The sequence below is a fragment of the Sorex fumeus genome, unplaced genomic scaffold (genome assembly GCF_029834395.1).
Source record: "Sorex fumeus unplaced genomic scaffold, SorFum_2.1 ptg000003l, whole genome shotgun sequence".
Classification (NCBI taxonomy): Eukaryota; Metazoa; Chordata; class Mammalia; order Eulipotyphla; family Soricidae; genus Sorex; species Sorex fumeus.
In genome coordinates, this window is record NW_026606060.1 from 12,730,886 (window position 1) to 12,755,861 (window position 24,976).

The following is a 24,976-nucleotide window of genomic DNA, read 5'->3' on the forward strand; positions in this document are numbered from 1 at the left end:
GTAGTTCAAAAGGACATTGATTATTTCCCCACTGTTGTGTTGACAAACTGAATATAGCATCCATCAATAACTGCAGAATCTGAAGGTGCTTTGGTTACTTCTCTAGTATCTGATTTAAGTGCATGTTGAAATGTAAGGAAGAGAGCTCTTCAGATACACATTCCTAGCAGGACCCACACCCTGAGAACTCTTTTCTGGTAAATGATTCCCACTTTTATAATCTGAGACGTCAGATCAAGTCTCATTTCATTGATCAGCTTGAAAATGTGATACCTGTAGATGTTTCTTCCAGGATATTTGTGAGCTTTCACACATTGGATGGCAATATAAATGTGGAAGGAAGAAAAGGAAGACTGGGTGTGGGGTGGGCAGGATTTTTTTTTTTTTTGGAGAAAAGGAGAAAGAGAGAAGAATGAATGGGACATTTGGGATTTGACTTCTTTACTAGAGTCTTGATGCATTATGAGGAAGGAAAATTACATTTTGGATTGGTTTTTAGGTAAGCATCAGCTGAGATACATTCTGAGCTGAAAATTGCTTTACTGCATAAGAGCCTTGATTGGCTAATGTAGCTATAGTCATGCATGCAGGTGCATGTGTATATGATTGCAAGGCTTAATGTTTTCAAGAACAAGGCCCATGGGTTCTCACCCATTTTTCCTAAGTGGCAGTATTATGTTAATCATTGTGAAGGGGCAAGAATCTCATCTCTATGTGTGTTAGAGATGATAAAACTTCTAAAAAGGAAAAGGGGAGCAACATAGACAATCTACATTTGAGTGAAATATGTGGGAGTCATTCTAATTAAATGAAATACTGAAGGAATTCAGAGAAAGGAGTCACTGGGCCTTAGGAACAGAGGGCATTTGACTAACGGGGAAAAAGGAAACAGCTTAAGAGCTTGCAGACAAACTCATGGAGCTAGGATCTTTTGCAAAAGATTCCTTCTGTGGAAAATCAAAATATCAAAACTAGTTTACTGAAGAAGCCTCAGTAATTGAACAAAATGATGTGGAGTTTTAAAATAATAAGTAAATGTGAGTAAATACTGTAAGTAAATATTAATAAGTAAAAACTAGCAATTTAATTGAAATATGGATCACTGTCACTGTCACTGTCCTATTGTTCATCGATTTGCTCAAGCGGGCCCAGTAACGTCTCCATCGTGAGACTTGTTGTTACTGTGTTTGGCATATCGAATATGTCATGGGTAGCTTGCCAGGCTTTGCCGTGCAGGCGAGATACTCTTGGTAGCTTGCCGGGCTCTCCGAGAGGGGCGGAGGAATCAAACTCAGGTCAGCCATGTTGGCCGCTTGCAAGGCAAACACCCTACCCGCTGTGCTATCGCTCCAGCCCGAAATATGGGTAAACGTTAAAAATTTGTCAGTAGTATGGAGGGCAAGGCATGGGCCTTGCTTGTGGCAGATCCTGATTGAATCTGTGGCACTGCACCACAAGGGGACAATTCTGAGTATGGATCCACGAATCGACTCTGAGCACTGAAGGGGTGACCGAAGCACCTCCTTCTTTAAAAAATCAACAAATAAAATATATAAATAAAAAGAAACCGGAGTCTAGATTATATTTCCTAATTAATATCAAAGCATTCTTTTGGTCAGGTAAGTGCTGAAAAAAGATTATGCCTGAAAGAGACTTTGAAAAGTCATATTCTTCTAAGAAATCAACCCCACAATTGAAAAGGTGAAAAATTGATACTTATGTTTCAGATATGCAGACTTAAACATCTATAAAAGACCTAAAATCTTACTATATTTTGCATATGCTCAAAAATAAAAATCTTTTATATCATTATGCGTTAAATTTTACATTTTCTTATTGAATCACTCTGTGTTACACAGTTGAAAAATGATTCACATTTGGGTTTCAGACATACAATATTCCAACACCAATCCCATCACCAGTGTCCACTTCCATCCCCCAATGTTCCCAGTTTCCCTCCTGCTCCCCAGCCTGCCTCTATGGCAAACACTTTGTCTTTCTTCTTTCCTCCCCGTCCCCTTTGACATTGTGTTTTACAATAAAGTTACTGATAGGGTATACCTTTTAAAGCTAGTGCATCAGTTCAATTTTCTTTCTTTTAAAAATTAATTGTGGTGCATCAGTTCAATTTTCTTTCTATTAAAAATTAATTGTGGTGCTGTGATTTGCAGGATGTTGATAATCATTTTCCAGGTACATATTCTAATAACACACCCGTCACAAAGGTATATCCACCTGTCATATCGATTATTTCGAGTTCTTAATAGTGATTCAGGTAACAGAAAACAATTTTACATAAGAACCAGCAGTTTAGTGATTAAAGAGCTGTTGTATGAGTATATTGGTTTTGGGTTTGGGGAAGGGTAAGGAAAATTGTCGATATCTTCCTGGTGGGGATTTCAGGAAGTCGCATGAACCATGTGTTCCAAACTAAGTTGGGACACAAGACTTATGTTAAAGAATCTTATAGACCATGGCCAAAAATAGAGTGCTGGCCTCTTTATTAAAGGACTTGGAATTTATTAAATTGAGTTAAGCAGTGATTTTTGTCCTTTAGAAAATCAATGTTTCAGATAACTGACTTAGACTGAATTATACAGCAAAACTAAAGATAAGGAGAATAGTTTGGTGGTTATTTTGCAATAATAAGAATATGAAATGTTGAGATGCTGGTGAAGATTAGCGCTATATTATCATTACATATGCAATCCTAATTTACTCGACATTAGAAGGACATAGTGAATTAATCACCAAAGAAGCTGAATCTCTATTAAAAATTTGAAGTTGTTTGGGGTTATAAGGATAACTCTCGAAATGTGGTATCTGAAACATTCAATATCTTTATTTTCAATTTTTTTAATCTACTTCCCAGCTCAAAATTGCAGTGTTCCTAAAGATAGATAATAGCACTGTAGCATTGATGACACACAAGTAGAAAGATATTAATTATTCTGTGGAAACAGAGACCTCATTGGGATTTTTTAAACATAACATATATATACACAAACATTTATGTAAATATATATATATATATAGAGAGAGAGAGAGAGAGAGAAACATATATAGAAGACCTTGGCAACATGGGTACACATACATTCATATCCAAGTGGAAAAAAAAGTCATAATATAGGAAATTGAATCAGTTTATACTCCAAAATGAGCTTAAATGAGACCATGAATGTACTAAAAAGCAAGAAAATGAATTTGACAGGTACTTGCTTTCATTTTACATTCAAATTATTGATTTTCTATTTGCATAGTCCAGGAATATGGCAGTTTCTATAAAGTTGAAGCATAGTTTTAAATTTTATGAATTTATTAATATAAGTCTATAAAACTCATTTCACTAAGATATGGACATGGTTATTTATGATAATTTCCTTTTTTTAATTTAATTCTTTTTAGTGAAACACCATGAGGTACAGTTGTAGACTTACAAACTTTTGTGCTTGGGTTTCAGTTATACAATGATCCCAGTGCCCACACTCCACGACCAATGCTTCCAGCAACCCTACCACCCTCCACCGCATCCTCCCCACCCCGCCCTGCCTCTGTGTCAGGGCATTCCTTTTTGTTCTCTCTTTCTTTTAGGGTGTTGTGGTTTGCAATAGAGGTATTAAGTGGCCATTGTATTTGGTCCATAGTTCACTCTTAGCACGTATCTCCTATCCAGAGGAAATCCTCCAAACACTCTTTATTTGGTGTTCCCTTCTCTATCTGAGCTGCCTTTTCTCCCCAGCATGTGCTGCCGGCTTCTAAGCTGTGGAGCAGACAGACCTCCTGGTACTTATCGCCACTATTCTTGGGTGTTCGTCTCCCATTCTGTTACCTCATATTCCCCAGATGAGTGCACTTTTTCTATGTCTGTCGCTCTCTTTCTGACTCATTTCCCTTAGCATGATATTTCCCATGCAGAACCACTAATATGCAAATTTCATGACTGCATCTCTTCTAGCAGCTGCATAGTGCTCCATTGTCTAGATGTACCAAACTTTTCTTTAACCTGTCATCTTTTCTCGGGCACTCGGGTTTTTTTTTTTTATCCAGATTTTGGCTACTGTGAACAGTGCCACAATGAACATAGAAGTGCAGATGTCACTTCGACTATACTTCTTTGCCTCTCCGGATATATTCCCAGGAGTGGTATTGCTGGGTCAAATGGGAGCTCAATTTCTAATTTTTTGAGAGTCGTCCATACTGTTTTCCAAAAGGGCTGGACCAATCGGCATTCCCACCGGCACTGTAGGATAGTCCCTTTTTCTCCACGTCTACGCCAACAATGGTTGCTTTTGCTGTTTTGGATGTGCACCAGTTTCTCTGGTGTGAGATGATATCTCATTGTTTTTTTGATCTGCATCTTTCTGATGATTAATGGTGTAGAGCATTTTCTCATGTGCCTTTTTGCCATTCAGATTATTTCTTTGAGAAACATTCTGTTCATTTCATCACCCCATTTTTGATGGAGTTTGATGTTTTCTTCTTGTGGAGTTCAAGCAGTGCTTTATAAATCCTTGATGTCAACCCCTTATTGGATAGGTATTGGGTGAATATCCTTTTCCATTCTATAGACTGTCTTTGTATTTTGGTCACTGTGTCTTTTGAGGTGCAGAAGCTTCTTAGTTTAAGATAGTCCCATTTGTTTATCTCTCTTTTCACTTGTTTGGCCAGTGGCGATTCATCTTTGAAGATACTGTTAGCTTCAATGTTGTGGAGGGTTTTGCCAACCTTGTCTTCAATGTACCTTATGGATTCTGGTCTGATGTTGAGGTCTTTAATCCATTTTGATCTTACTTTAGTACATGGTGTTAGGTAGAGATCTGAGCCCCCCCCCCCTTTTTTTTGCATGTAGCAGTCCAGTTTTGCCAGCACAATTTGTTAAAGAGGCTTTCCTTGCTCCACTTCACATTTCTTGCCCCCTTATCACAGATTAGATGATCATATATTGGGATGGGGGTGACAGGATATTCAACCCTGTTGCATTGATCTGTGGCTCTGCCTTTGTTCCAGTACCATGCTGTTTTAATTATTACTACTTTGCAGTAGAATTTGAAGTTGGGGAGGTTGATTTCTCCCATTTCCTTTTTCCCAAAAATTGCTTTAGCTATTTGTGGGGTCTTATTATTCCATATGATCCTTATAGGGATCACATTGAATTTGTGCAATACTTTGTGGAGTATTGCCATTTTGACAATGTTAATTCTCCCAATCCATGAGCAGGTAATATCTTTCCATTTCATAGTGTCCTCTTTTATTTCCTGAAGTAGCGTTTTGTAGTTTTCTTTGTACAGATCTTAGTTAAGCTGATTCAGAGGTACTTAATTTTCTGAGACATGGTTGTGAACAGGATTGCTTTTTTCATGTTACTTTCTTCTCTCTCATTATTTGCATATAGGAAAGTCATGGACTTTTGGGTTTTGGTTTTATAGCCTGCTACTTTACTGTACAAGTCTATTGTTTCCAGGAGTTTCTGGGTAGAGGTTTTAGGGTTCTCTAAGTGTAGTATCATATCATCTGTGAATAGTGAGAGCGTGATTTCTTCCTTTCCTATCTGAATGCTCTTAATATCTTTTTCTTGCCTAACTAGTATTGTAAGTACTTCCAGTATTATATTGAATAGCAGTGGAGAGAGTGGGCATCCTTATCTAGTCCCTGACCTTACATGGAAGCCTCTTAGTTTTTCCCCATTGAGGATGATGCTTGCCATAGGTTGTGGGAGATGGGTTTGACTATATTGAGGAAAGCCCCTTATATACCCATTTTGGTGAGAGTTTTTATCATAAACAGGTGCTGGATCTTATCAAATGCTTTCTTTGCATCTATTGGTATGATCATATATTTTTATCTTTACTCTTGTTTATACGATGGATTATGTTGATTGATTTCTGAATGTTAAACATTCTTGCATCCCTGTGATGAATCCCACTTGGTCGTGGTGTATGATCTTTTTGATAAGTTGTTGGATTCTTTTGCTAGTATTTTGTTAAGGTTCTTCACATCCATGTTCATCAGAGATATCAGCCTGTAGGCTTTCAGTATTAGGGAGATATGTTCCTCATAGAAACTGATTGGGAGGGTTTCTGTATCTTTTATTTCTTGGAAAAGCTTGAGGAGAACTGGCAATAGGTCCTCTTTAAATTTTTGGAAGAATTTGCTAGTGAATCAATCAGGACCTGGGCTTTGCTTTTGGGAAGACTTTTGATTAGTTTCAATTTCCTTGATATTACTAGGTCTTTTAAGGCATTCCAGATCTTCTTGGTTCAACTTTGGGAGATTATAGAAATGCAGGAATTTATCCATTTCCTCTAGGTTCTCTTGTTTCATGGCATACAGACTTTCAAATTAGCCTTTAATGGTCTTTTGAATTACTTTGGTTTCTGTTGTGATATCTCCCTTCTTATTTTTGATTCGGTTTATTAGTGTTCTCTCTCTTTCTTTGTGAGTCTTGCTAGTGGTTTACCTATCTTGTTTATTTTCTCAAGAAACCTGCTCTTGGTTTCATTGATCTTTCAGATTGTTTTTTGGGTTTCCATGTCATTGATTCCTGCTCTAAGTCTTATGATCTCTTTCCTTCTGCCTGGTTTGGGCTCCTGTTGTTGGTCCTTTTCTAAGATCTTGAGTTGTGAAATCAAGCTGTTTATGTGGGCCCTTTCTTCATTCCTGAGAAATGCTTGCAGAGCTATAAATTTTTCCCTTATTGCGGCTTTAGCTGCACCCCATAGGTTCTGATAACTCGTGTCTTCATTCTCATTTTTTTCCCAGGTATCTTTTGAACTCGTTGTTCAACATTGAGTTGTTTAATTTCCACTTGTTGAGTTTGCTTCTCTGTGTTTGTGCGTTGTTAACTTCTATTTTCAGTGCATTGTGGTCTGAGTAGATAGTTGATACAATTTCTATTTTCCTGATTCTATTGAGGTATATTTGATTACCCAGCCAGGTGGTCTATTTTGGAGAATGTTCTGTGTGGACTGGAAAATAATGTGTATTCTTTCTTTTTGGGGTACAAAGCCCTGCATAGATCTATTAGCTCTCTCTCTTCTATTTCTTCCTTAAGGCCAGTGTTTCCTTGCTGAGTTTTATTTTTGTTGATCTATCTGGAGGTGATAAGGCAGTATTGAAGTCCCCAATTACTACTGTGTTGCTAGCAATGTCCTTCTTAAAATTTGTTAGAAGTTGTTTTAAGTATTTAGCTGGTTCCTTGTTAGGTGCGTATACTTTTCAGAGCGTGAATTTTCCTGCTGAACATATCCCTTTATTAGTAAAAAAATGGCCTTCACTGTCCCTTGTAATCTTTTTCAACCTGAAATCTATGTTGTCAGACTCTAGTATGGCTACCCCAGCTTTTTTGAGGGAGTTGTTTGCTTGAAGGATTGTTTTCCATCATTTGACTTTGAGTCTGTGTTTGCTCTGACCTTTCCGATGTGTTTCTTTTAGACAATGGAATGTTGGATTCAGCTTCTGAATCAATTTTGCCACTCTATGCCCTTGACTGGTGCATTTAGACCTTTGACATTGGCAGAGATTATTGTCACAGGGTTTTTTTTGCCATCTTTCTGTAGGGGTTTTTCTTGTTTTACAGAAGCCCCCTTAGTCTTTCTTTTAAGTTTGGTTTTGAGCTTATGAAGTTCCTGAGCTGTTGTTTATCTGTGAAATAGTATATGGTTCCTTCTAGTTTGAATGAGAGTTTAGCTGAATAGAGTATTCTTGGTGAGGCATTCATTTCACTAAGTTTCTTCACTATATCCCCCCTTTGTCTTCAGGCTTGAAGGGTTTCTTCTAATAGGTCTGCTGTAAATCTAAGGGGTGTTCCTTTGTATGTGATTTCCTTCTTTGACCTTGCTGCTTGTAGTATCACATCTCTATCCGTATCATCCATTATTCTGACTATGATGTGTCTTGCAGTGTTTCTATTAGGGACTCTTTTAGCTGGCACTCTCTGGGCTCCTTGAATCTGGATGCCTGTATTCTCCAGTTCTGGGAACTTTTCAGCAATGATATCTTTAATTGTGGCTTTTTAGTTGGGGTTGCCTCCCTGTACTTCTGGTACTCCGATGATTCTTGTGCTGTTCCTCTTGCATTTATCCCCTAGGACTCTGATTCTCCATAGGGCTATTTTGAGGTCTTCTCCCATGGTTTCTTATTATCTGCAAGCTTTCTGTTGCTCATCTTCAAGTTCACAGATTCTGTCCTTGGCTGTAGCCATTCTACTGTTGAGGGCACCCACTGAGTTTTTCATTTCATCTATCGAATGCTTTATTCGTGACATTTCTCTTTGTAGCTTTTCTATTTCTCCTCTCATTTCTTCCCATATTTTGTTGACTGCCCATTCCACAGTTTCATTCAAGTCTTCTTTTAGTTTCCTGGATTTCTGTTCCACTGTTTCTTTGAGTTCATGAATATGTTCAAGATTTCAATTCTGAATTCCTTATTGGGGAGATCATATTTGTGAGTAGCCTCTGTCGGGGCTTCTGGACCTTTTTCTTCATCTTCTCCTTGAGGTGGGAATTTGCTCTGTTTCTTCATGTTGTGGTGGTAGTATGGAGGTGGGATCTTCCAGTTCACTAACAGTTTTACCTTTTGGTTTGATTAGGAATTCTAGGTGAGCTCAGTCTATGGTGGTCACCTTTTTCTCCTTCAGGAGTTGCAACTTCCTCTCATGTGCTCCTCTGTGCTTATGTGAGGCCTTTAGTGATGCTTCGGGGGATATATTCTTTTACATTGGACTTGTACAGGTTCTTGTGTCTACGAGTATTTTGGTGCAGTTGGGATAAGTTAGTGAATAATTAGCATAATATGTTTGAGATGGCTGGGATATTCTCCCCTGAATTATGTGATGGAGGTCGATAGATGAGTTCAAAGGTGTAGGAAAGGAGAAAATAATTGTGGCCGCCATCCTCAGAGGAGGCCATGTCCCCTAGCCATGCTCCCTAGCTCAGAGGCCATGCCCCCTGGCTCGGAGGCCACACCTGTGGGACAAGGCTTTGTGCTTGATCCTCAGGACTGCGGGAGCCTGAAGCATTTCCGGGGAGGGTGGGGGGTCAGAGGGCTGGAAGATTTGGGGGACTGTTGTGGGCTCAGGGGGTGAGTGCCCTCTTGGTCTGGGGGCTGCTCCTCCAATGGTTATTTCTTTTTAAATAAACAAGGTCTTAACTATATATCTGCACTGCACTGTACTGTCCTCCTGTTGTTCATCAATTGCTCGAGCAGGCATCAGTAACATCTCACAACAAATTGTGAGACTTGTTGTAACTGTTTTTGGCATATTGAATACGTCATGAGGAGCCTGCCAGGCTTTGCTGTGCAGGTGAGATACTCTTGGTAGCTTGCCAGGCTCTCAGAGAGGGGCGGAGGAATTGAACCCAGGTTGGCCACATGCAAGGCAAACTCTCTACCCGCTATGCTATCGCTCCAGCCCATCTATATATCATTCATCTAAATTTGTCATCCTAAAACTTTTGAAGCTGTGGAACTTTCCTTTTATAGTCCCTTTTGGTTAAGTTTGTTTATTTTGATAGATGATAAAAGAGGCCCTGAGGAGGATTTAATAGTTTGATATTTACTTAATTTATTATGTTAAGACGTTTTTTAGTTGGCATTTATGCTTAGACATGAAGTGCTTTTACAGCCTTTGTCATTATTTGAATGAAATTTTTGTTCAGTAGCATTTCTTTGGGCATCTTGTTGAAAGGTATGGGTTTATCATAAGTTGAGTGCTTGCACCGTATTGTGCCCGAAGCTAGTATTAAATATTGCTTCAACAGTAATAGAGATAAGGGTCCTGCTTTCCTTTCACCGAGAATAGCAAAGGATGTTTGCAAATTGCATATGACTTCAATGTGGAGGAATCATAGGGATGGGTCTTATGATGGCAGTGGTGACTTGTCTCTTGGATCACCGCTCATTCCACTGAGCTAAGTTCTGTGGTTTGATGTAGAGGACACTGATGGGTGAAACACTGCTTCTAGTCAAAGGAGGAAAATATGTTAAATTGAGCAAAGTCAATGGAAGAGAGAATAGCACTATTCTATAAAGTCCAGGTATTTCCACACCCAGAACAACATCAAAATGAGTATTGTATACTCTTCTTTATGCAATCATTTATACCTATTTCTGTTATAGCAGATTTTTTCTGGTGGGAATCAGAATTTAACTCTTTAAAGCTATTCAGAAGAAATAAATCCCTCCTCCTGTGGTTTTCTTTCTCAACTTCTATTCCTGCCTATCTATATATACATATATATGTATAAAACATCCATATCTCATCAACTTTATAAAAAAAGTCTTTGTAGCTAGAGTTGTAATATAGCAGGTAGGGTGTTTTCCTTGCATGAAGCCAACCCGGGTTTGATTCCCGGCATCCCATTTGGTCCGCTGAGCACCACCAGGAATAATTCCTGAGTGTAAAGCTAGGAGTAACCCCTGATTGCTGGGTGTGACACAAAAAGAAAAGAAAGAAAGAAAGAAAGAAAGAAAGAAAGAAAGAAAGAAAGAAAGATCTTTGACTTTAAGGTACTTGGGTATCAGAGGTATCTTTCTTTACTAAAATAACTGTTGTATTGAAGATACCATATTTGGAAGACAATTATTTTAGTGTTATTATTACTATCACTGAGCTTGGGGTTTCAAGTGTCTAAGGATTACTCCTAACTGTGCTTGGGAGTTACTTCCCAGTGATACTCAGGGTAACATGCAGTGCTGGGGATCAAACTGAGCATGGCTATATGTAAGGTAAACACCTTGACTATGCTGCTGTCTCTCAGGTCCTTGGATGATTTAGTTTTATAATCCTTAAATAATTTTAAATCATTTAGAAATACACTTTATGTGTAAAAAATTGCTTGTAGTTAAAAAACACGTTATTGCTGGATTTGCTTCTAGTGAACTGAAGTGCACAGGTCTCTCCTAATGTAACTTTATGTTCTTCACAGTGATCACTACTGTAGCAGAAATTCTAACTTGAAAATTATATTTCCTGGGAGGGCCATCAGAGCTTTGGTGGAGAATGAGGATGGATAGAATCTGAATACATAGTTTCTTTTGAAAAATCAAGTATGATTTTCTTTTAGGGGTGATTTTTGGGCTACACCCAACACTTTTCTGGGACTTCTCCTGGATCTGTGTTCAGGAATATCCCTTAGTGGTTCTTAGGGGACACAATATTGTACCAGAGATTGGAGGCAGAGGCCTAAGTGTTCAAGACAAGTGCCTTCACCTTTATACTATGATTTTGATTTGAAATCACCTCAATACATGTCCCCAAGTGAATATGCTGAACACATAATTTTGGAAGACAGTACTATTAGTTTTCCATTGCTGCTGGAAATGTCTGCAACAATCTTATCAACTTGAACTTGAGACAGATTTATTAACTTGGAGTTTTAGAATGTCGAAGGTCAGGTGAAATATTGCTAAGTCCTCTGCATTGCACATTACCCAGTTGGAAGTAAGGTGTTGATGTAACTGTTTCTTACCAGGATGGCTGGGGAGGAATCCACTTCCAAACTCATTAAGATTGTTATATCTACTTACAACCTCTGGCTCACTTTTAGTTCCAAACATCTACCCCCATTCTTTGTTATTCTTTCCACTGGCCCCTTCAGCAACATGATTCAAATCTTTTCTCTTCCTTTCCTGTCCTTCCTGATATTCTTCTCAGAGGCATTGATGCACTTATCCCAGAGCCAAGAGAAAGGTGTTTTTTTGTTTGTTTATTAGTTTGTTTTAAGTCTCAGCTTTCCGTTGGGCCCACTTGCATAGTCCATGATATCTAGCCTAAAGTCTGGTGATTACTAATCGTACCGGTGTAATCTGTAAAGTCCCCTTTACCGTGAAATTTACCATATTTCAAGTGCATGTATATATGTAAAATCCTCTTTAACATGCTCTCTACTGTGTCCCTAAGGGATCAAGGACATGGAAGCGAAACCTCTATTTATTTATTTGGCTTTTTGGGTCACACCTGGCGATGCATAGCGATTCCTCCTGGCTCATGCACTCAGGAATTACTCCTGCAGTGCTGGGGGACTATATGGGATGCTGGGAATCGAACCTGGATTGGTAGCATGCAATGCAAATGCCCTACCCACTGTGCTATTGCTCCGGCCCCAAACCTCTGTTTATTTCCCATTAAGTCGCCATCAGATTCTCCTCCTTGTGGCTTTGCCAGGGTGCTGTATCTGCCCCACTGTCTGCCCCAGCCTTGCCACCAGCGTCCCATTCCTAACACCTGGAACCTAAGGTGGGTTGAAAAAAATTACATTCAGGACATTCCTTGACTCAACAGGAAATAAAATCATGTTTACTTTGATATCCACATGTTTATAATGGCATCTGTCATTTATATTTCTCTCATCTAACTAACATTCCTCTGTGTCCTTCCTTTTTCCTCCAACCCTCTCCCCGAATGGGTCTGACTCCTGGTTTTTCTGCTCCAGTCCATATCACTGTTTTTCACGCATGATTTAGGAACCACATAGTAATGCTGGGCTAAGTCTCAACCTGGAGATTTTTTTATACAAGCAGTAAATTGCAGTGATTATATTACTGAGAAAATGGCTAACTCTTGAGTTGGTCCTTGACTCATTGTATGTAAAATAAGCATACAACACTCCAGATGCTCATGATCTTTGTTTAATACCTTTAAGAAGGTAGTTTAAGACCTCTTATTCCTGTGCTCAAGGTCTCACACTGATTTTTGGCTGATTTTGTCCTTTCGCATTCTATGGACAATGGTCCTTCGTCCTTTTGGTCACTTGCTATTACTGTCCCTCAAAGTTCACATTTCTAGTGTCTTCCACGGGATACCTGTCATTTCCCGTGGTGGCTGTGTTCCTTGATGTTTGCTCTGCATTGACTGATAATCTGTCCCTTGTGCTCTCTGGCTCACTACACCTTGCTGGTGCTTGTCATTCTTGGTCCTTGTGGCTTTTCTTTGCTCTCCATCATTTGCATGTGGGCGAGGAGTGCTACATTGCATCCCATCTTCCCAGACGTAAGTGAGCAGTCCAAGCAAGTTGGTGTCTGTCCTTCTGGGCAGAAGAGTCGAGTCAAAGAAAATTTCCCTATTAAATGTTATTGTCTCAGAGGGCAGAGCCATAGCACAATGCATAAGTGCATAGGGTATTTGTATTTCTCACAGCTGACCCAAGTTTAATCCCTGGCAGCCCATAAGCCTTCCAGTAATCATACCTCAGTGCAGAGCCAGGAGAAAGTCCTGAGCACTGCCGTGTCCACCCCCTCCCAAAATAAATGAATAAATAAATAAAAGAAAAATAAATCTTACTATCTCCACACCTTATCCATTTTCTTTTTGACTAGCTACATACACCTGATGTAGACAAGACCAAATAATCATCTCAGCTTAGCCAATTATAATTGGATTGCCTGGCTTCCCACCCCCCTTCATCATTACAGTTCTTAGAACAGATTTTAAGACTGAGCGGTTTCCACTCACGTTTTGAGACCTTTGGCAATTTTCTGAACCGTTTCATGCATTTATTTCCATATCTATAAATAAGAGATAATACTGTATATAATTAACCAGTAGTAATATTAGTCATGGAAAAATGTAGGCTCTTTGGGGCTGGAGCGATAGCACAGCAGATAGGGCATTTGCCTTGCACGCGGCCAACCCAGGTTTGATTCCCAGCATCCTATATGGTCCCCCAAGCACCACCAGGATTGATTCCTCAGTGTAAAGCCTGGAGTAACCCCTGTGCATTGCCAGGTGTGACCCAAAAAAAATGTAGTATCTATTTCCAGACTTGAGTTTTGAAACATGGGAAAAATTTAGAATATGTGCTATTTCTTATATTTGTCAATAGATCTTTGATAAATCACTTTAGCAATAAATCTTTGTTTTCAAGCATCTCACCACATAAGATCTTTGGCCCCTGTTCGGATGGATGCATTTGAATTAGCTATGGGTAATAATTGTGTTTCAGCATCTTAAAGATAAAAATAATCCTTTTTTACCTGTGAAGCCACTTTATTAGTTCTCAGAGTAATTCTCTGGATTTATTTATGGTTATTGCCTTTCTTGTTTTTAAATGTTGAAACTGAATCCTAGCTAACCGATTCAACATTTTACATGTGGATATAGGTGAATTGGCCTAGTATTATTTATAAACTTCTAATATTTTTAGCTTTCATTTGCTCATATCTCACAGAATTTGTTGGCAGTAGTGTTCGTTTAGGTAAAGGGAATGATTCAGGAAGACATTCTGAAGCTGAAGCTTCGTGGAGTTGAGGAAAAGTTGGTTGGTCTTCTAGATAACTAACATCTTGAACCATTTGTTTGTGAAAGAACAGCATGAAGAATGTTAAAATTTAGAAAACTGAGGCAGAATGTTCAAAAGACATCCTCAGGAACATCTGGAAAGGGGAATTTCTGCATTGAATCATACACCACTTTAACTTATTTTTATTTGAAAGAATTAGTTGGGAAAGGAAACCTGGAGAACATTTATGTTTATCAACTATTGTCCAAAGGAGCAAGTATTTTGACCCTTGGTTGTACTGAACAAAGACTTAGGCTTAATGGCTTCTTTTTTGCCCCTCAAGTTTGTTTTTTTCTGTTTTGAGTGACAAATGGTAGGTAGGATACTGACCCATGACTTTTCCTTTGCCTCATGAAGACAGTTAAAATGATCTAAGATATTACCTTGTAGAAAGTATGATTTTCTTGCATAGATACACAATCTGATAACTTTCCCAGAATATCTTTATAGAGATTAAATAATTAGCTAAGATCCTTTGCTGTTTCCGGCCTGTTTTTTTTTTTTCCGGTTTCACTGAATTCAGTCCATATTTTAGGACTGCATACTAAAAAACAAGACAAATGTGTGTTTCTACCTTTTGAATTTAAATCGTTAAGAAAAACTGTAGGGCCTTACTTACAACACATGAGTTAATACACTTGGCCTGTCATGTGGTTGACCCCAATTCTGTCCCTTGTCACCGAGTATAGAGTATTATCTTTAAGCATCTGGAGACCCTGAGCACAGAGCCAGGAATAGCCCCTAGGCACTGCCAGGGTGTAGTATGTTTGGGGGTGAGAGATGGAGTTGGGGACCAGGATGATGGGAAGGAGAGAGCATAAAAAGAAAGAAAAAATATGAAAAGAAAACTGTGGTTTGTTTTACATAGAATGTTTCTTAAATCTTTTGTGGGTGAAATCAGTTACATGAATTGTACAGATATAAGGTGTGGATTTGAGAGAATATTCCATTTTTCCCTTAGAAAGATGAAACACTGCTGTGTGTGAATGCACATTTGACTTTCCTTTCTTCTCATTTGCAATTCCTTTGGTTGGTCTAATAGAGGAGGTAAATTTGGTCTTCTGTTACAAATAGGTTCTGGCTATTTCTCCAGGAGATAAAAAATTTTAGGGGAAAAAACCTTATATTTTGGGAAATGCTATCAATATATCAATATAACTGATATTCCCAGAAAAAAATTATGCTAAAGTTAACACAGTGATTTTACCAAATATTTCTTCTAATTTTTCATTTGGGAAAACAGACTCTGAAAAGGTAGATAATTTGGACAGAGTTGCTAGATGATAGAACTTAGAGTCAAACAAAAGTCATTTTGAGACCATTGTATTAACTATGAATTACATTGAACAACAGTTCATGATACAGCATTGGTGACATGTAAAGAAAACAATTGTTTCTTGGTCCTGTGTCTGATTTTTTAGGGTTGCTTTAGTCGAGCTTTGTTCCATTGGTAGTTTGATTCAGGATTGTTCCACATGTTTTGTGTGTATGTGTGTATGTGCCTTTTTGTGGACACTACTTCCACTACCCAGCCGTCGCCACACTCCAGGACGCTTTCCGGACCCGCGCGGCAGTTCCGGCCGAGACTCACGCACAACTGAAGACCCACAGAACAAGGGATCGAATTGTGCACAGGAGACCCACCCTACCCAGATAAATATCCCACTGGCAGACTTCCACTCTCGACACTACTTCCACTACCCAGCCGTCGCCACACTCCAGGACGCTTTCCGGGACACATCATAAGGCACTAAATACCCGTCTTTTGGAATTGTCGTACCATATTTGATAGGGTTCAAATATGGTAACACCTACAAGGGGGATTAGAGGTCACCCCAAAAGCCTCTATACCTCTCGGAAAGACTGGCAAGCTACCGAGAGTATTCCGCCCGCACGGTAAGAGCCTGGCAAGCTATCCGCTGTGTATTCGATATGCCAAAACCAGTAACTACAACTGGTCTCATTCACCTGACCCTGAAGGCTTCACCGACATGGCAGCACTGAGAAGGATGAGAAAGGAGAGGCCGACAAAATCTCAAGGCCGACCTAGGCTGCCACAACGAAGGAAGACAAAAATGATCGTCTGTACTTTCAATGCACGTACGCTAGCATCAGATGCATCCATCGAGGACCTGATGGTACAAGCGCGAATGATCAAGTACGACATCATTGGTCTGACCGAGACAAGAAGGCACGAATCTCACCATGCCGTTTTCGACACTGGAGAAGAATTGTTCCTCGGAACATGCGATAAAAGAGGTGTTGGAGGTGTCGGTGTCCTTGTCAACACAAACTTGGCCAAGAGCATTGATTCATTCGAATGCCTAACAACCCGAATCGGACGTTTACATTTGAATAGATGTGGCTCACTGCCTGCAGTTTCTATCTTCGTTGTCTACGCACCAACATCTCATTATGATGAAAGAGAAATCGAGAAGTTCTACATGGAGCTAGAGAAGTTCTATAAAGAAGACGACACCTTCTACAAGATCATTGTGGGTGATTTTAATGCCAAGATAGGACCGAGAAGATCAGCTGAAGAACTTCACATTGGAACCCATGGCCTAGAATGGAACGAACAGGGTGAGAGACTGTCTGAGTTCATCATGTCGACCAAGACCATTCATGGTAACTCACAGTTCCAGAAGGCAGAATCTAAACGATGGACATGGGAATCTCCCGGTGGACGATTCCACAACGAAATAGACCACATCATATTCAATCGACGGTTTTGCCTGACTGATGTCGCTGTTGTCCCAAAATTTCGAACGGGATCGGACCACCGTCTCCTTCGTGCAAAGTTCTACTTCACAGAGCGGGGAGAAAGGGCTGCAAAGTTCAAAAAGAGAACTCCCAGAACGACCACCAACTGGGAACTCTTTGGTACTATTGCGGCAACATGGGAAGATGCCATTGTTGACAACATTGACGAGGAATACGATCGACTGGTTCAGCACCTCCATGAATGTGCGAGGAATGCCAAGAGAGAGATAGCCACAAAAAGTCGCCTATCTTCGAAAACTCTTGAGCTAATTCGCCAGCGTGGTTTGGCGCATGCCTCAGGCAACCGCAAGCTAACGTCCGAGCTTGCAAAGCAGTGCAGAGATGCGATCAAGGAAGACCTCAAAGAGAGAAGAGCAGAAGTACTGGTAGATGCGGCAGAAGCCGGGAACAGTATTCGTAACGCCCGCCTGTCCTTCGCCAACTATAAGACCAAGATGACTGCCCTCCTACGTCCTGATGGATCCATCACATCCTCCAGAACGGCAATGGAGAAGATTATCCATGACTTCTACTCAAATCTCTTCGATAGCCATGTCCACTTACCAACATACCAAATTCCACAGGATGGGTATGTCGTTCCCAATGTTCTCCCTTCCGAAATCCGACACGCCATTTCGTCAGTAAAGAAGCAAACAGCACCCGGCCCAGACAAGGTCAGACCTGAACACCTGAAGAACCTGCCGTCAGTACTCATCAATACACTGGCTCGGCTCTTCACTCGCTACCTGTCTGAATGCAAGGTTCCATCTCAATGGAAAACCAGCAGGACCGTACTACTGTTCAAGAAGGGAGACATCCATGACATTGGCAACTATCGCCCGATCTGCCTATTGTCTGTCATCTACAAGTTGTTCACTCGAGTCATCCTGAATAGGATTGGCAGAACACTAGATGAAGGACAACCATGTGAGCAAGCAGGGTTCCGCAAAGGATTCAGCACCATCGACCATATCCACACGATAACCAAACTCATTGAGGTTTCTCGGGAGTTCAAGATGCCGCTCTGCTTAACGTTCATTGATTTAAAGAAGGCCTTTGATTCTGTTGAGACGGAAGCGGTCATTGAAGCCCTAGCCAATCAGGGCATTCAAGCCCAATACATCAGGATCCTCCGTGAGCTGTATTGCGGATTCACTACCAGGATCTCACCATTCTACAAAGAAGTGATCGTTGATGTCAAGAGAGGGGTGCGGCAGGGTGATACCATTTCACCGAAACTCTTCAGTGCCACCCTCGAGAACATCATGCGACGACTGGAATGGGAAGGAATGGGAGTGAAGATAGATGGTCGGCATCTACACCACCTCCGCTTTGCTGATGACATTGTTTTAATAACACCAAACATCAGCCAAGCGGCACAAATGCTGGCCGACTTTGACCGTGAGTGTGGAAAGGTAGGACTACAGCTGAATCTTACGAAGACAATGTTTATGAGAAACAGCCTTGTTCCTGACGCCCCATTCGCTCTCAATGGAACGACCATCTCCGAATGCAACAGCTATGTGTACCTAGGTCGAGAGGTCAACATGACAAATGACCTGGCACCCGAGCTGCGCAGGAGGAAGAGAGCAGCTTGGAACGCCTTCAAGAACGTCGAAGAAATAGCTAAGAGGACGAAGAACCTCCGGCTCCGGGCACATCTCTTTGATTCCACTGTTCTTCCTGCATTAACATATGCCTCAGAGACCTGGGCCCTATGCAAACAAGATGAGAACGCCATTCAGGTCTCCCAAAGAAGAATAGAAAGAGCTATGCTTGGAATATCACGTTTCACTCAAATGAGAGAACGAATCCGGAGTTCTGACATCCGTCGACGATCAAGGATCAGGGACGCTGTCTCATTTGCCAAGGTGTCGAAAATCAGATGGGCTGGTCACGTAATGAGATTTAAAGACAACCGTTGGACTAGAGCTGTTACTGATTGGATTCCACGGGATGTCAAGAGACCGCGTGGCCGCCCACCTACCAGATGGTCAGACTTCTTTGTCCAGGTCATGAACGATCGGTTTGAGGCCCTCCATGTTCCCGGAGCGAAGAGATGCCATTGGGCTACACTAGCACGCGACAGGGACAAATGGAGACCTTACTGGCGCCCGCTCGAGCAAATCGACGACTAACGGGAAGTTAAGTGATTAAGTGATTAAGTGCCTTTTTGTATCTGTGACTTTGCAGCATATATCAGCACAAGAGGACAAGACTAACTAAGCAGGTGCATTTTAGATGTCCGCTTAATCTGGTATTTATTAACATTACACTGGTCAAGACCAATATTGGTAGAATGGGGAAGTAGTTTCTTCATGTGGGGGTTGCTAGAGGGATGGGGGCAGGGAATGACTCTTTACTGAATATGCTTTCAGTTTACCCTTAAAGATGTATATATTTGCCCTTCATCTTTGATACATATTAAAATTAAGTAGGATGGAAATTTTGACTGAGAGTCAATTAGCTTAGTATGTTAGTCCACATACAAACTCTCATTCATTCCTGCTTACTGGTTACAATTACCCCAATTTGTGCTCTAGTGAATGTTTGATTTTTCTCTGCCGTCCTCTGGTCTTACTAGCTCTCTAGAGGAAAAGATCATCAATAAGAGAATCAACATGATATTGGTTAAAACCACAACCCGAATGGATTTTTTCCCCTTTCTTTGTGAAACTTCAGTTGGCTTTGGGTTTTGATGGAGAAATGTACCAAATGTAAGTTCTAGTAGATACAAGACAAAGAAATTAATTATACCACAATAGCTGGATGCAAGCATTTCCAGAAATGAAGATTTTCAAAGATTACACCACAATCTAGAAGTATTGCTTCTAGAGGATTATCTTTCCTCTACTTCATTCTTGATACCAGACTTGAAGCTAGATAATTTCGTGGCTATCTTACTATTTTTGTTCAGATGTTTTTGTTTTGGCCTCCACCTGGCGATGTCCTGGGCTTACTCTTGATTCTTGACTCTGAGCTCAGGGATTACTCCTGCTGTGGCTCAGGGGATCATAGGGGGTACTGGGGATTGAACCCTGGATGGCTGCATGCAAAGCAAGTGAGCTGCCTGCTAAAGTATTTCTTCATTCCCTCGATGAGAGTCTTAGATATCAACATTTTGGGTTTAAAGGTAGTTTTTAGGTAGCCCCGCCCCCCCTTAAACCCATCCCATTAACTTGCATATTAAGACAAATTGTTCAACTGCCTGACAGTTGAGAAAAGATCACTCAAAGTTTTTATTACTAGGTCGCCCCGCCCCCCTTCAGCAAATGTACTATATAACTATTCCTCTTATTTTTCTGTTGAATCTTGCTTGTTTCCAAAATGTGATTGAATTGCTTGATTCCCAGAGGAATAAATTATGTCCATTGATTTACTTAGTAATCTAGTTCTTTTGTTTTTAAATTTGTAATTTCTCTCTGACCTCTAGGACATAAGATTCGCTCTAACTCTACTTTTGGCTGACACTTGGTTTGGGGTCTTTATCTAATATCTCCTGTTTCTGCTTGATGCGTGCAAGATTAATGTCTCTAATGTGATTGTAGCAGCATTTTTGTTACTAACCTCAGCATTTTGTAGTGTCTTTTCTTTATGGTCACACATAAGGACATCCATAAAGAATTCGTATGTCCTCCTGATCCAGCAGTTTATGTTCACAAGTCTTCCCATGAAGGAATGACATTTCTCTGCACAGTCTCACTGAAGTTTCTTTCCTAATTGTGTGAAAATGACTTTATGACACTTTTTCCAGCTTTCCTTCTGTGCATCACCACTTTTACATCACTCATTCCATCACATCTTGAAAACTGTTTTCAGGGAACATCTCCAGACACTCACAATGACTGTGTTGTTCTAAGCACTGCATGGAGATCTCTTGTGCAGATGTGGTTTCTCTAAGGACAGAGAGCGTCTAGAGTTTTCCTTCAGTCAGTGCAATAAGGTGTGCCACTCAGGAGCAGGATTCTGCCCATGTTAGGGCTGCTTGTGGTGGTTGGCAGCATGAAGGAGAAATGTGTAAAGTGTCTTTGGAGAACTGGCAGCATATCCATGCCAACTATTGTTGCTGTGAATGAACCTGAATCTAAATCAGTCTATGGTTGGATTGTTATGCTAAGTTTAGGGAAAATATGGCATTTGGAGAGAGGTAAAATACCAGCATACTATGTATTTGCCAACTTCCCCCCAAGCAAAATTTTTTTGGGGGGGTCACACCCAGTGACGCACAGGGGTTACTCTTGGCTCTGCACTTAGGAATCACTTCTGGCCGTGCTCAGATACAAGATGCTGGGAATTGAACCCAGCTTGGCCGCATGCAAGGCAAACGTCCTACTCGCTGTGCTGTCGCTCCAGCTCCCAAAGCAAAATTGTTGGATCTATTTGCAAAAGAATTAACTAGAATAGGGCCTGCAGGTTTTGATAGTCCTGCTTTGTGATATTAATTTAAGTAGAAATTATCATCTACATTGAGGGTTATCGATGGAATCCAGGGGCCAGTGTTTCAGAAGAAGACAATGGCTACAGAATTTGATTTATGATAGTTTTGAAGCAAAATGACTCAGAATTGGTTTGTACATTCTACAGTTGCTTGTCCAGTGGTTAGTTGTTGAAATATGTCCAGAAGAGAGGACTCAATATTTTGGTGAGAAACCAAGATAGCCCTACCAGAATGTATAATATATTCTGTAGAGGCCAGGGCTATATTTTTGTGTTTGATAGGTGAGAGAATGCTCCCTGCATGCCAGTGGTTCTTGGTAGGAGAGGACTGCTTTAGAGTGGAGTTGAATCACCTTATCAGACACTAATTTCATGGGACAAGAATGTAAATGTAGTGAGTAATCAGAGCACATGTAAATAGCAGCAGGCTGATTTTGAGAAGCACTGCCACTCAGTCTGCAAGAACCCATGCCTATTTAATACAAAGACATTTAGCTGAGGCGCGGAGTATGGAGTGTCGTATACGCAGTGGCCAATTATGATGTGAAGAAAACAAAGGCATCTTTTCTTATGATATGGGGTCTCTTCTCTGGTGACCACTCCAGGTTAATTGTGCTTCTGGGGAGTCTTTGTGATTCTTCCCAGATTGACTGGTGTCCTTTACACATGTCCCTCACAGCCCTTTCTGTACTTCTTATTCAACAGAAACATCATTTTTATGCCATGCCTGTCTTATCTTAAAGCCATAAACTGTTAAGGACAAGTTCCTTCCTGGGATATAGCAGATGGATATGTGAACTAAATATTGAGTGAGGAAAACGTTTCCATTTCCACTTGTCCCCAAAACCTGACTAATGTATTAAGGAACCCTCAGTTTTCAATCTGATTCCAGTTCATTATCTTACTCATTTCTTGCCCTGATTTCCCCATCTCTTCGCTTAATGCAATGGGACCAAATACTAGTTCAGAAAGTTTTAATGTTTTATTAATTTTTAATGTAGAGATAACAGAGCATTCTAGTGATTATTATTTCTAACTGATGATGTGTGTTCTTGTAGAGAACATGACTTCGGCAACTTCACCTATCATTTTAAAATGGGACCCCAAAAGTTTGGAAATCCGGACACTAACGGTGGAAAGACTTTTGGAGCCACTCGTTACACAGGTAAGGACTTCGTTGAAGTACTTTGTTCTACATTCAGGTGTCTGCTTTTATTACGAGTCAAAAAGAACTTAGAAATTATTAAGATTAAATAAGTCATGCCATATTATTGATTATTGAAAATATTTTACTGCCACAGCTCTGGGAAGTTTTATTACCCATAAATATTTGAAATGCCTTTTTAAAAATATGATTTTTGAAATTAAATTTCTGAGATAATTAAAGAGGAGACCTTGGTGAAGGAGATGCTCATTTGAAGTAACATTCAAAGTCTCAATAAATAATTCCTTGCTCACTTTCAGATGGTAATATGTGATCTGAGTTAGGAAGAACTGTTTAAAGTGCAAAGTAGATTTACCAAATTACTGTTTTCTTTAGATTGCAAGTATGTTGGAATGATGACATTTCATGTTTGTGCTGTCACAGTTGTTACATTTCTACAAGATGCTGTTAATAGAAAAAAATCCTTAGGGTATTTTTAGGTTTAAAAAATTAATTTTTAGTATCTTTTGAAGCATACTCCTTACTTTATTAACTCAAAAGTTAATGGGATATAAATTTCATGACATTTATGGTCAGTAGAATTATCTACCAAGATATCTACATAAATTTATGGTAGATAGAAGTATCTATATAAATAATTACTCTTTTTTGACTGGCGGGGGGGCACATAGTCTGAGATGCCCAGGGGTTACTGCTGGCTCTGCACTCAGGAATCACTCCTGGCAGTGCTTGAGGAAATATGTGAGATACTGGAGATTGAACCCAGGTTGGCGACATGCAAGGCAATATCTTACCAGCTGTGCTATAGCTGCAGTCCCTAAATAGATCACTGTATCACTGTATTACTCTCATACCGTTGTTCATCAATTTATTTGAGCTGGCGCCAGTAATGTCTCCATTCGTTCCAGCCGTCTGATTTTAGCAGCCTCTCCTAACTTGTCTTTCCCAATGTTTCCTTATTGGAAGCTCTTTTGTTCCAACTGTCTGCAATAGAAACTTTCCTTAACTTAGTGGCTAAAAGCATCTCATGGTTCTTGGGGTATGTAGTTCCAAAGTCAGAGTCTTAACAAAGCTGCCTTCTATGTGGAGACTTTAGCCCTCTTAGAATTTTTTGATTTCTTGGAGCGATAGCACAGCGGGTAGGGCGTCCGCCTTACAAGCGGCCAACATGGCCGACCCGAGTTCGATTCCTCCGCCCCTCTCGGAGAGCCCGGCAAGCTACCGAGAGTATTCGATATGCCAGACACAGTAACAACAAAGTCTCCAATGGAGACGTTACTGGGCCCGCTCGAGCAAATCGACGATCAACGGGAGGGCCTTTACTTTACTTTACTTTCTCCAGAATAATCTTGTTTGTTTGGGTTTTGGGGAGACCCAACCCTGTGGTGCTTAGTGCTTATTCCTGGCTCTGCACTCAGGGTTGTCTTCTGGGTGGGGTTCAGGAGACCATGTAGTGTGACTTAGTTCAAACCTGTTAAGCTCCATGCAAGACATGCGACCTACAAGCAGTACTTCCTCTCTCCAGATAAGCTGTTATAGATCTCGGCATCTTTGGCTGTGCCTGAAATGGAAATTGACAAATGACCAAGGGTACATGTCCAAATGGGTTCAATCCCTAGCATCCAGTATGGTTCCCTGAGCACTGCAAGGAGTCATTCCTGAGTGCATACCCCTGAGTATCAGAGCATCAATATCAGATAGGGCCCAAAAGTAAAAAAACGAAAAAACAAAAAGTGTTATTTTTTTTTGAGATCTAAAGAGATGGATATTCCAAATGTATGAAAAGAGTTTGTTAACTCTCTCTTCAAGTTTTTTTAGTGGTAGATCTTATGCTGAGTCATAAGTTAAGCTATGTGTGAAGAGAGTTCTTCCACGCTAACTCTTTAAGCAGAAACAGTGGTTTTAAGGATATAGAGACTGAGGGGCTGGAGCCATAGCACAGATGGTAGGGCGTTTGCCTTGCACGCGACTGGCTCAGGTTCGATTTCCAGCATCCCATATGGTACCCTGAGCACTGCCAGGTGTAATTACTGAGTGCAGAACCAGGAGTAACCCCTGAGCATCGCCAGCTGTGACTCAAAAAAAAAAAAGGATATAGAGACTGAGTAACAGGATATATAGAAAGTTCAGAATTGTTTCTCGGAGAGGGTAATTCAGGGATACAGGAATGATCCAAGGAGGCAATGGCAATTCTGGGAGCATTAGTTGTGCACCTTTTTTTTCTTGATTTAAAGCAGATCAATTTCCAGTAGAGGAGGGAGTTGAGGATTTTTTTTTTTCTCCTGCAAAAAAAAAAAAAAAGTAGGAGTTTTGGAATCTTTGGTCTATATTTCTA

The 24,976-nt window shown here is 40.3% G+C and overlaps 1 protein-coding gene across 4 annotated transcripts in view; it reads left to right on the forward strand.

Annotated features, from left to right (window-relative positions):
- The window catches only part of CTNNA2 (catenin alpha 2), a 1,325,246-nt gene that overhangs the window by 158,894 nt on the left and 1,141,376 nt on the right, over positions 1 to 24,976 (forward strand). For all 4 annotated transcript variants that reach the window (XM_056119733.1, XM_056119735.1, XM_056119745.1 and 1 more), the window contains exon 2: positions 22,535 to 22,641. In XM_056119733.1, coding sequence (XP_055975708.1) covers positions 22,540 to 22,641 — 102 coding nt within the window. In that variant the 5' untranslated portion in view covers positions 22,535 to 22,539. The remainder of the gene's footprint in view (positions 1 to 22,534; positions 22,642 to 24,976) is intronic.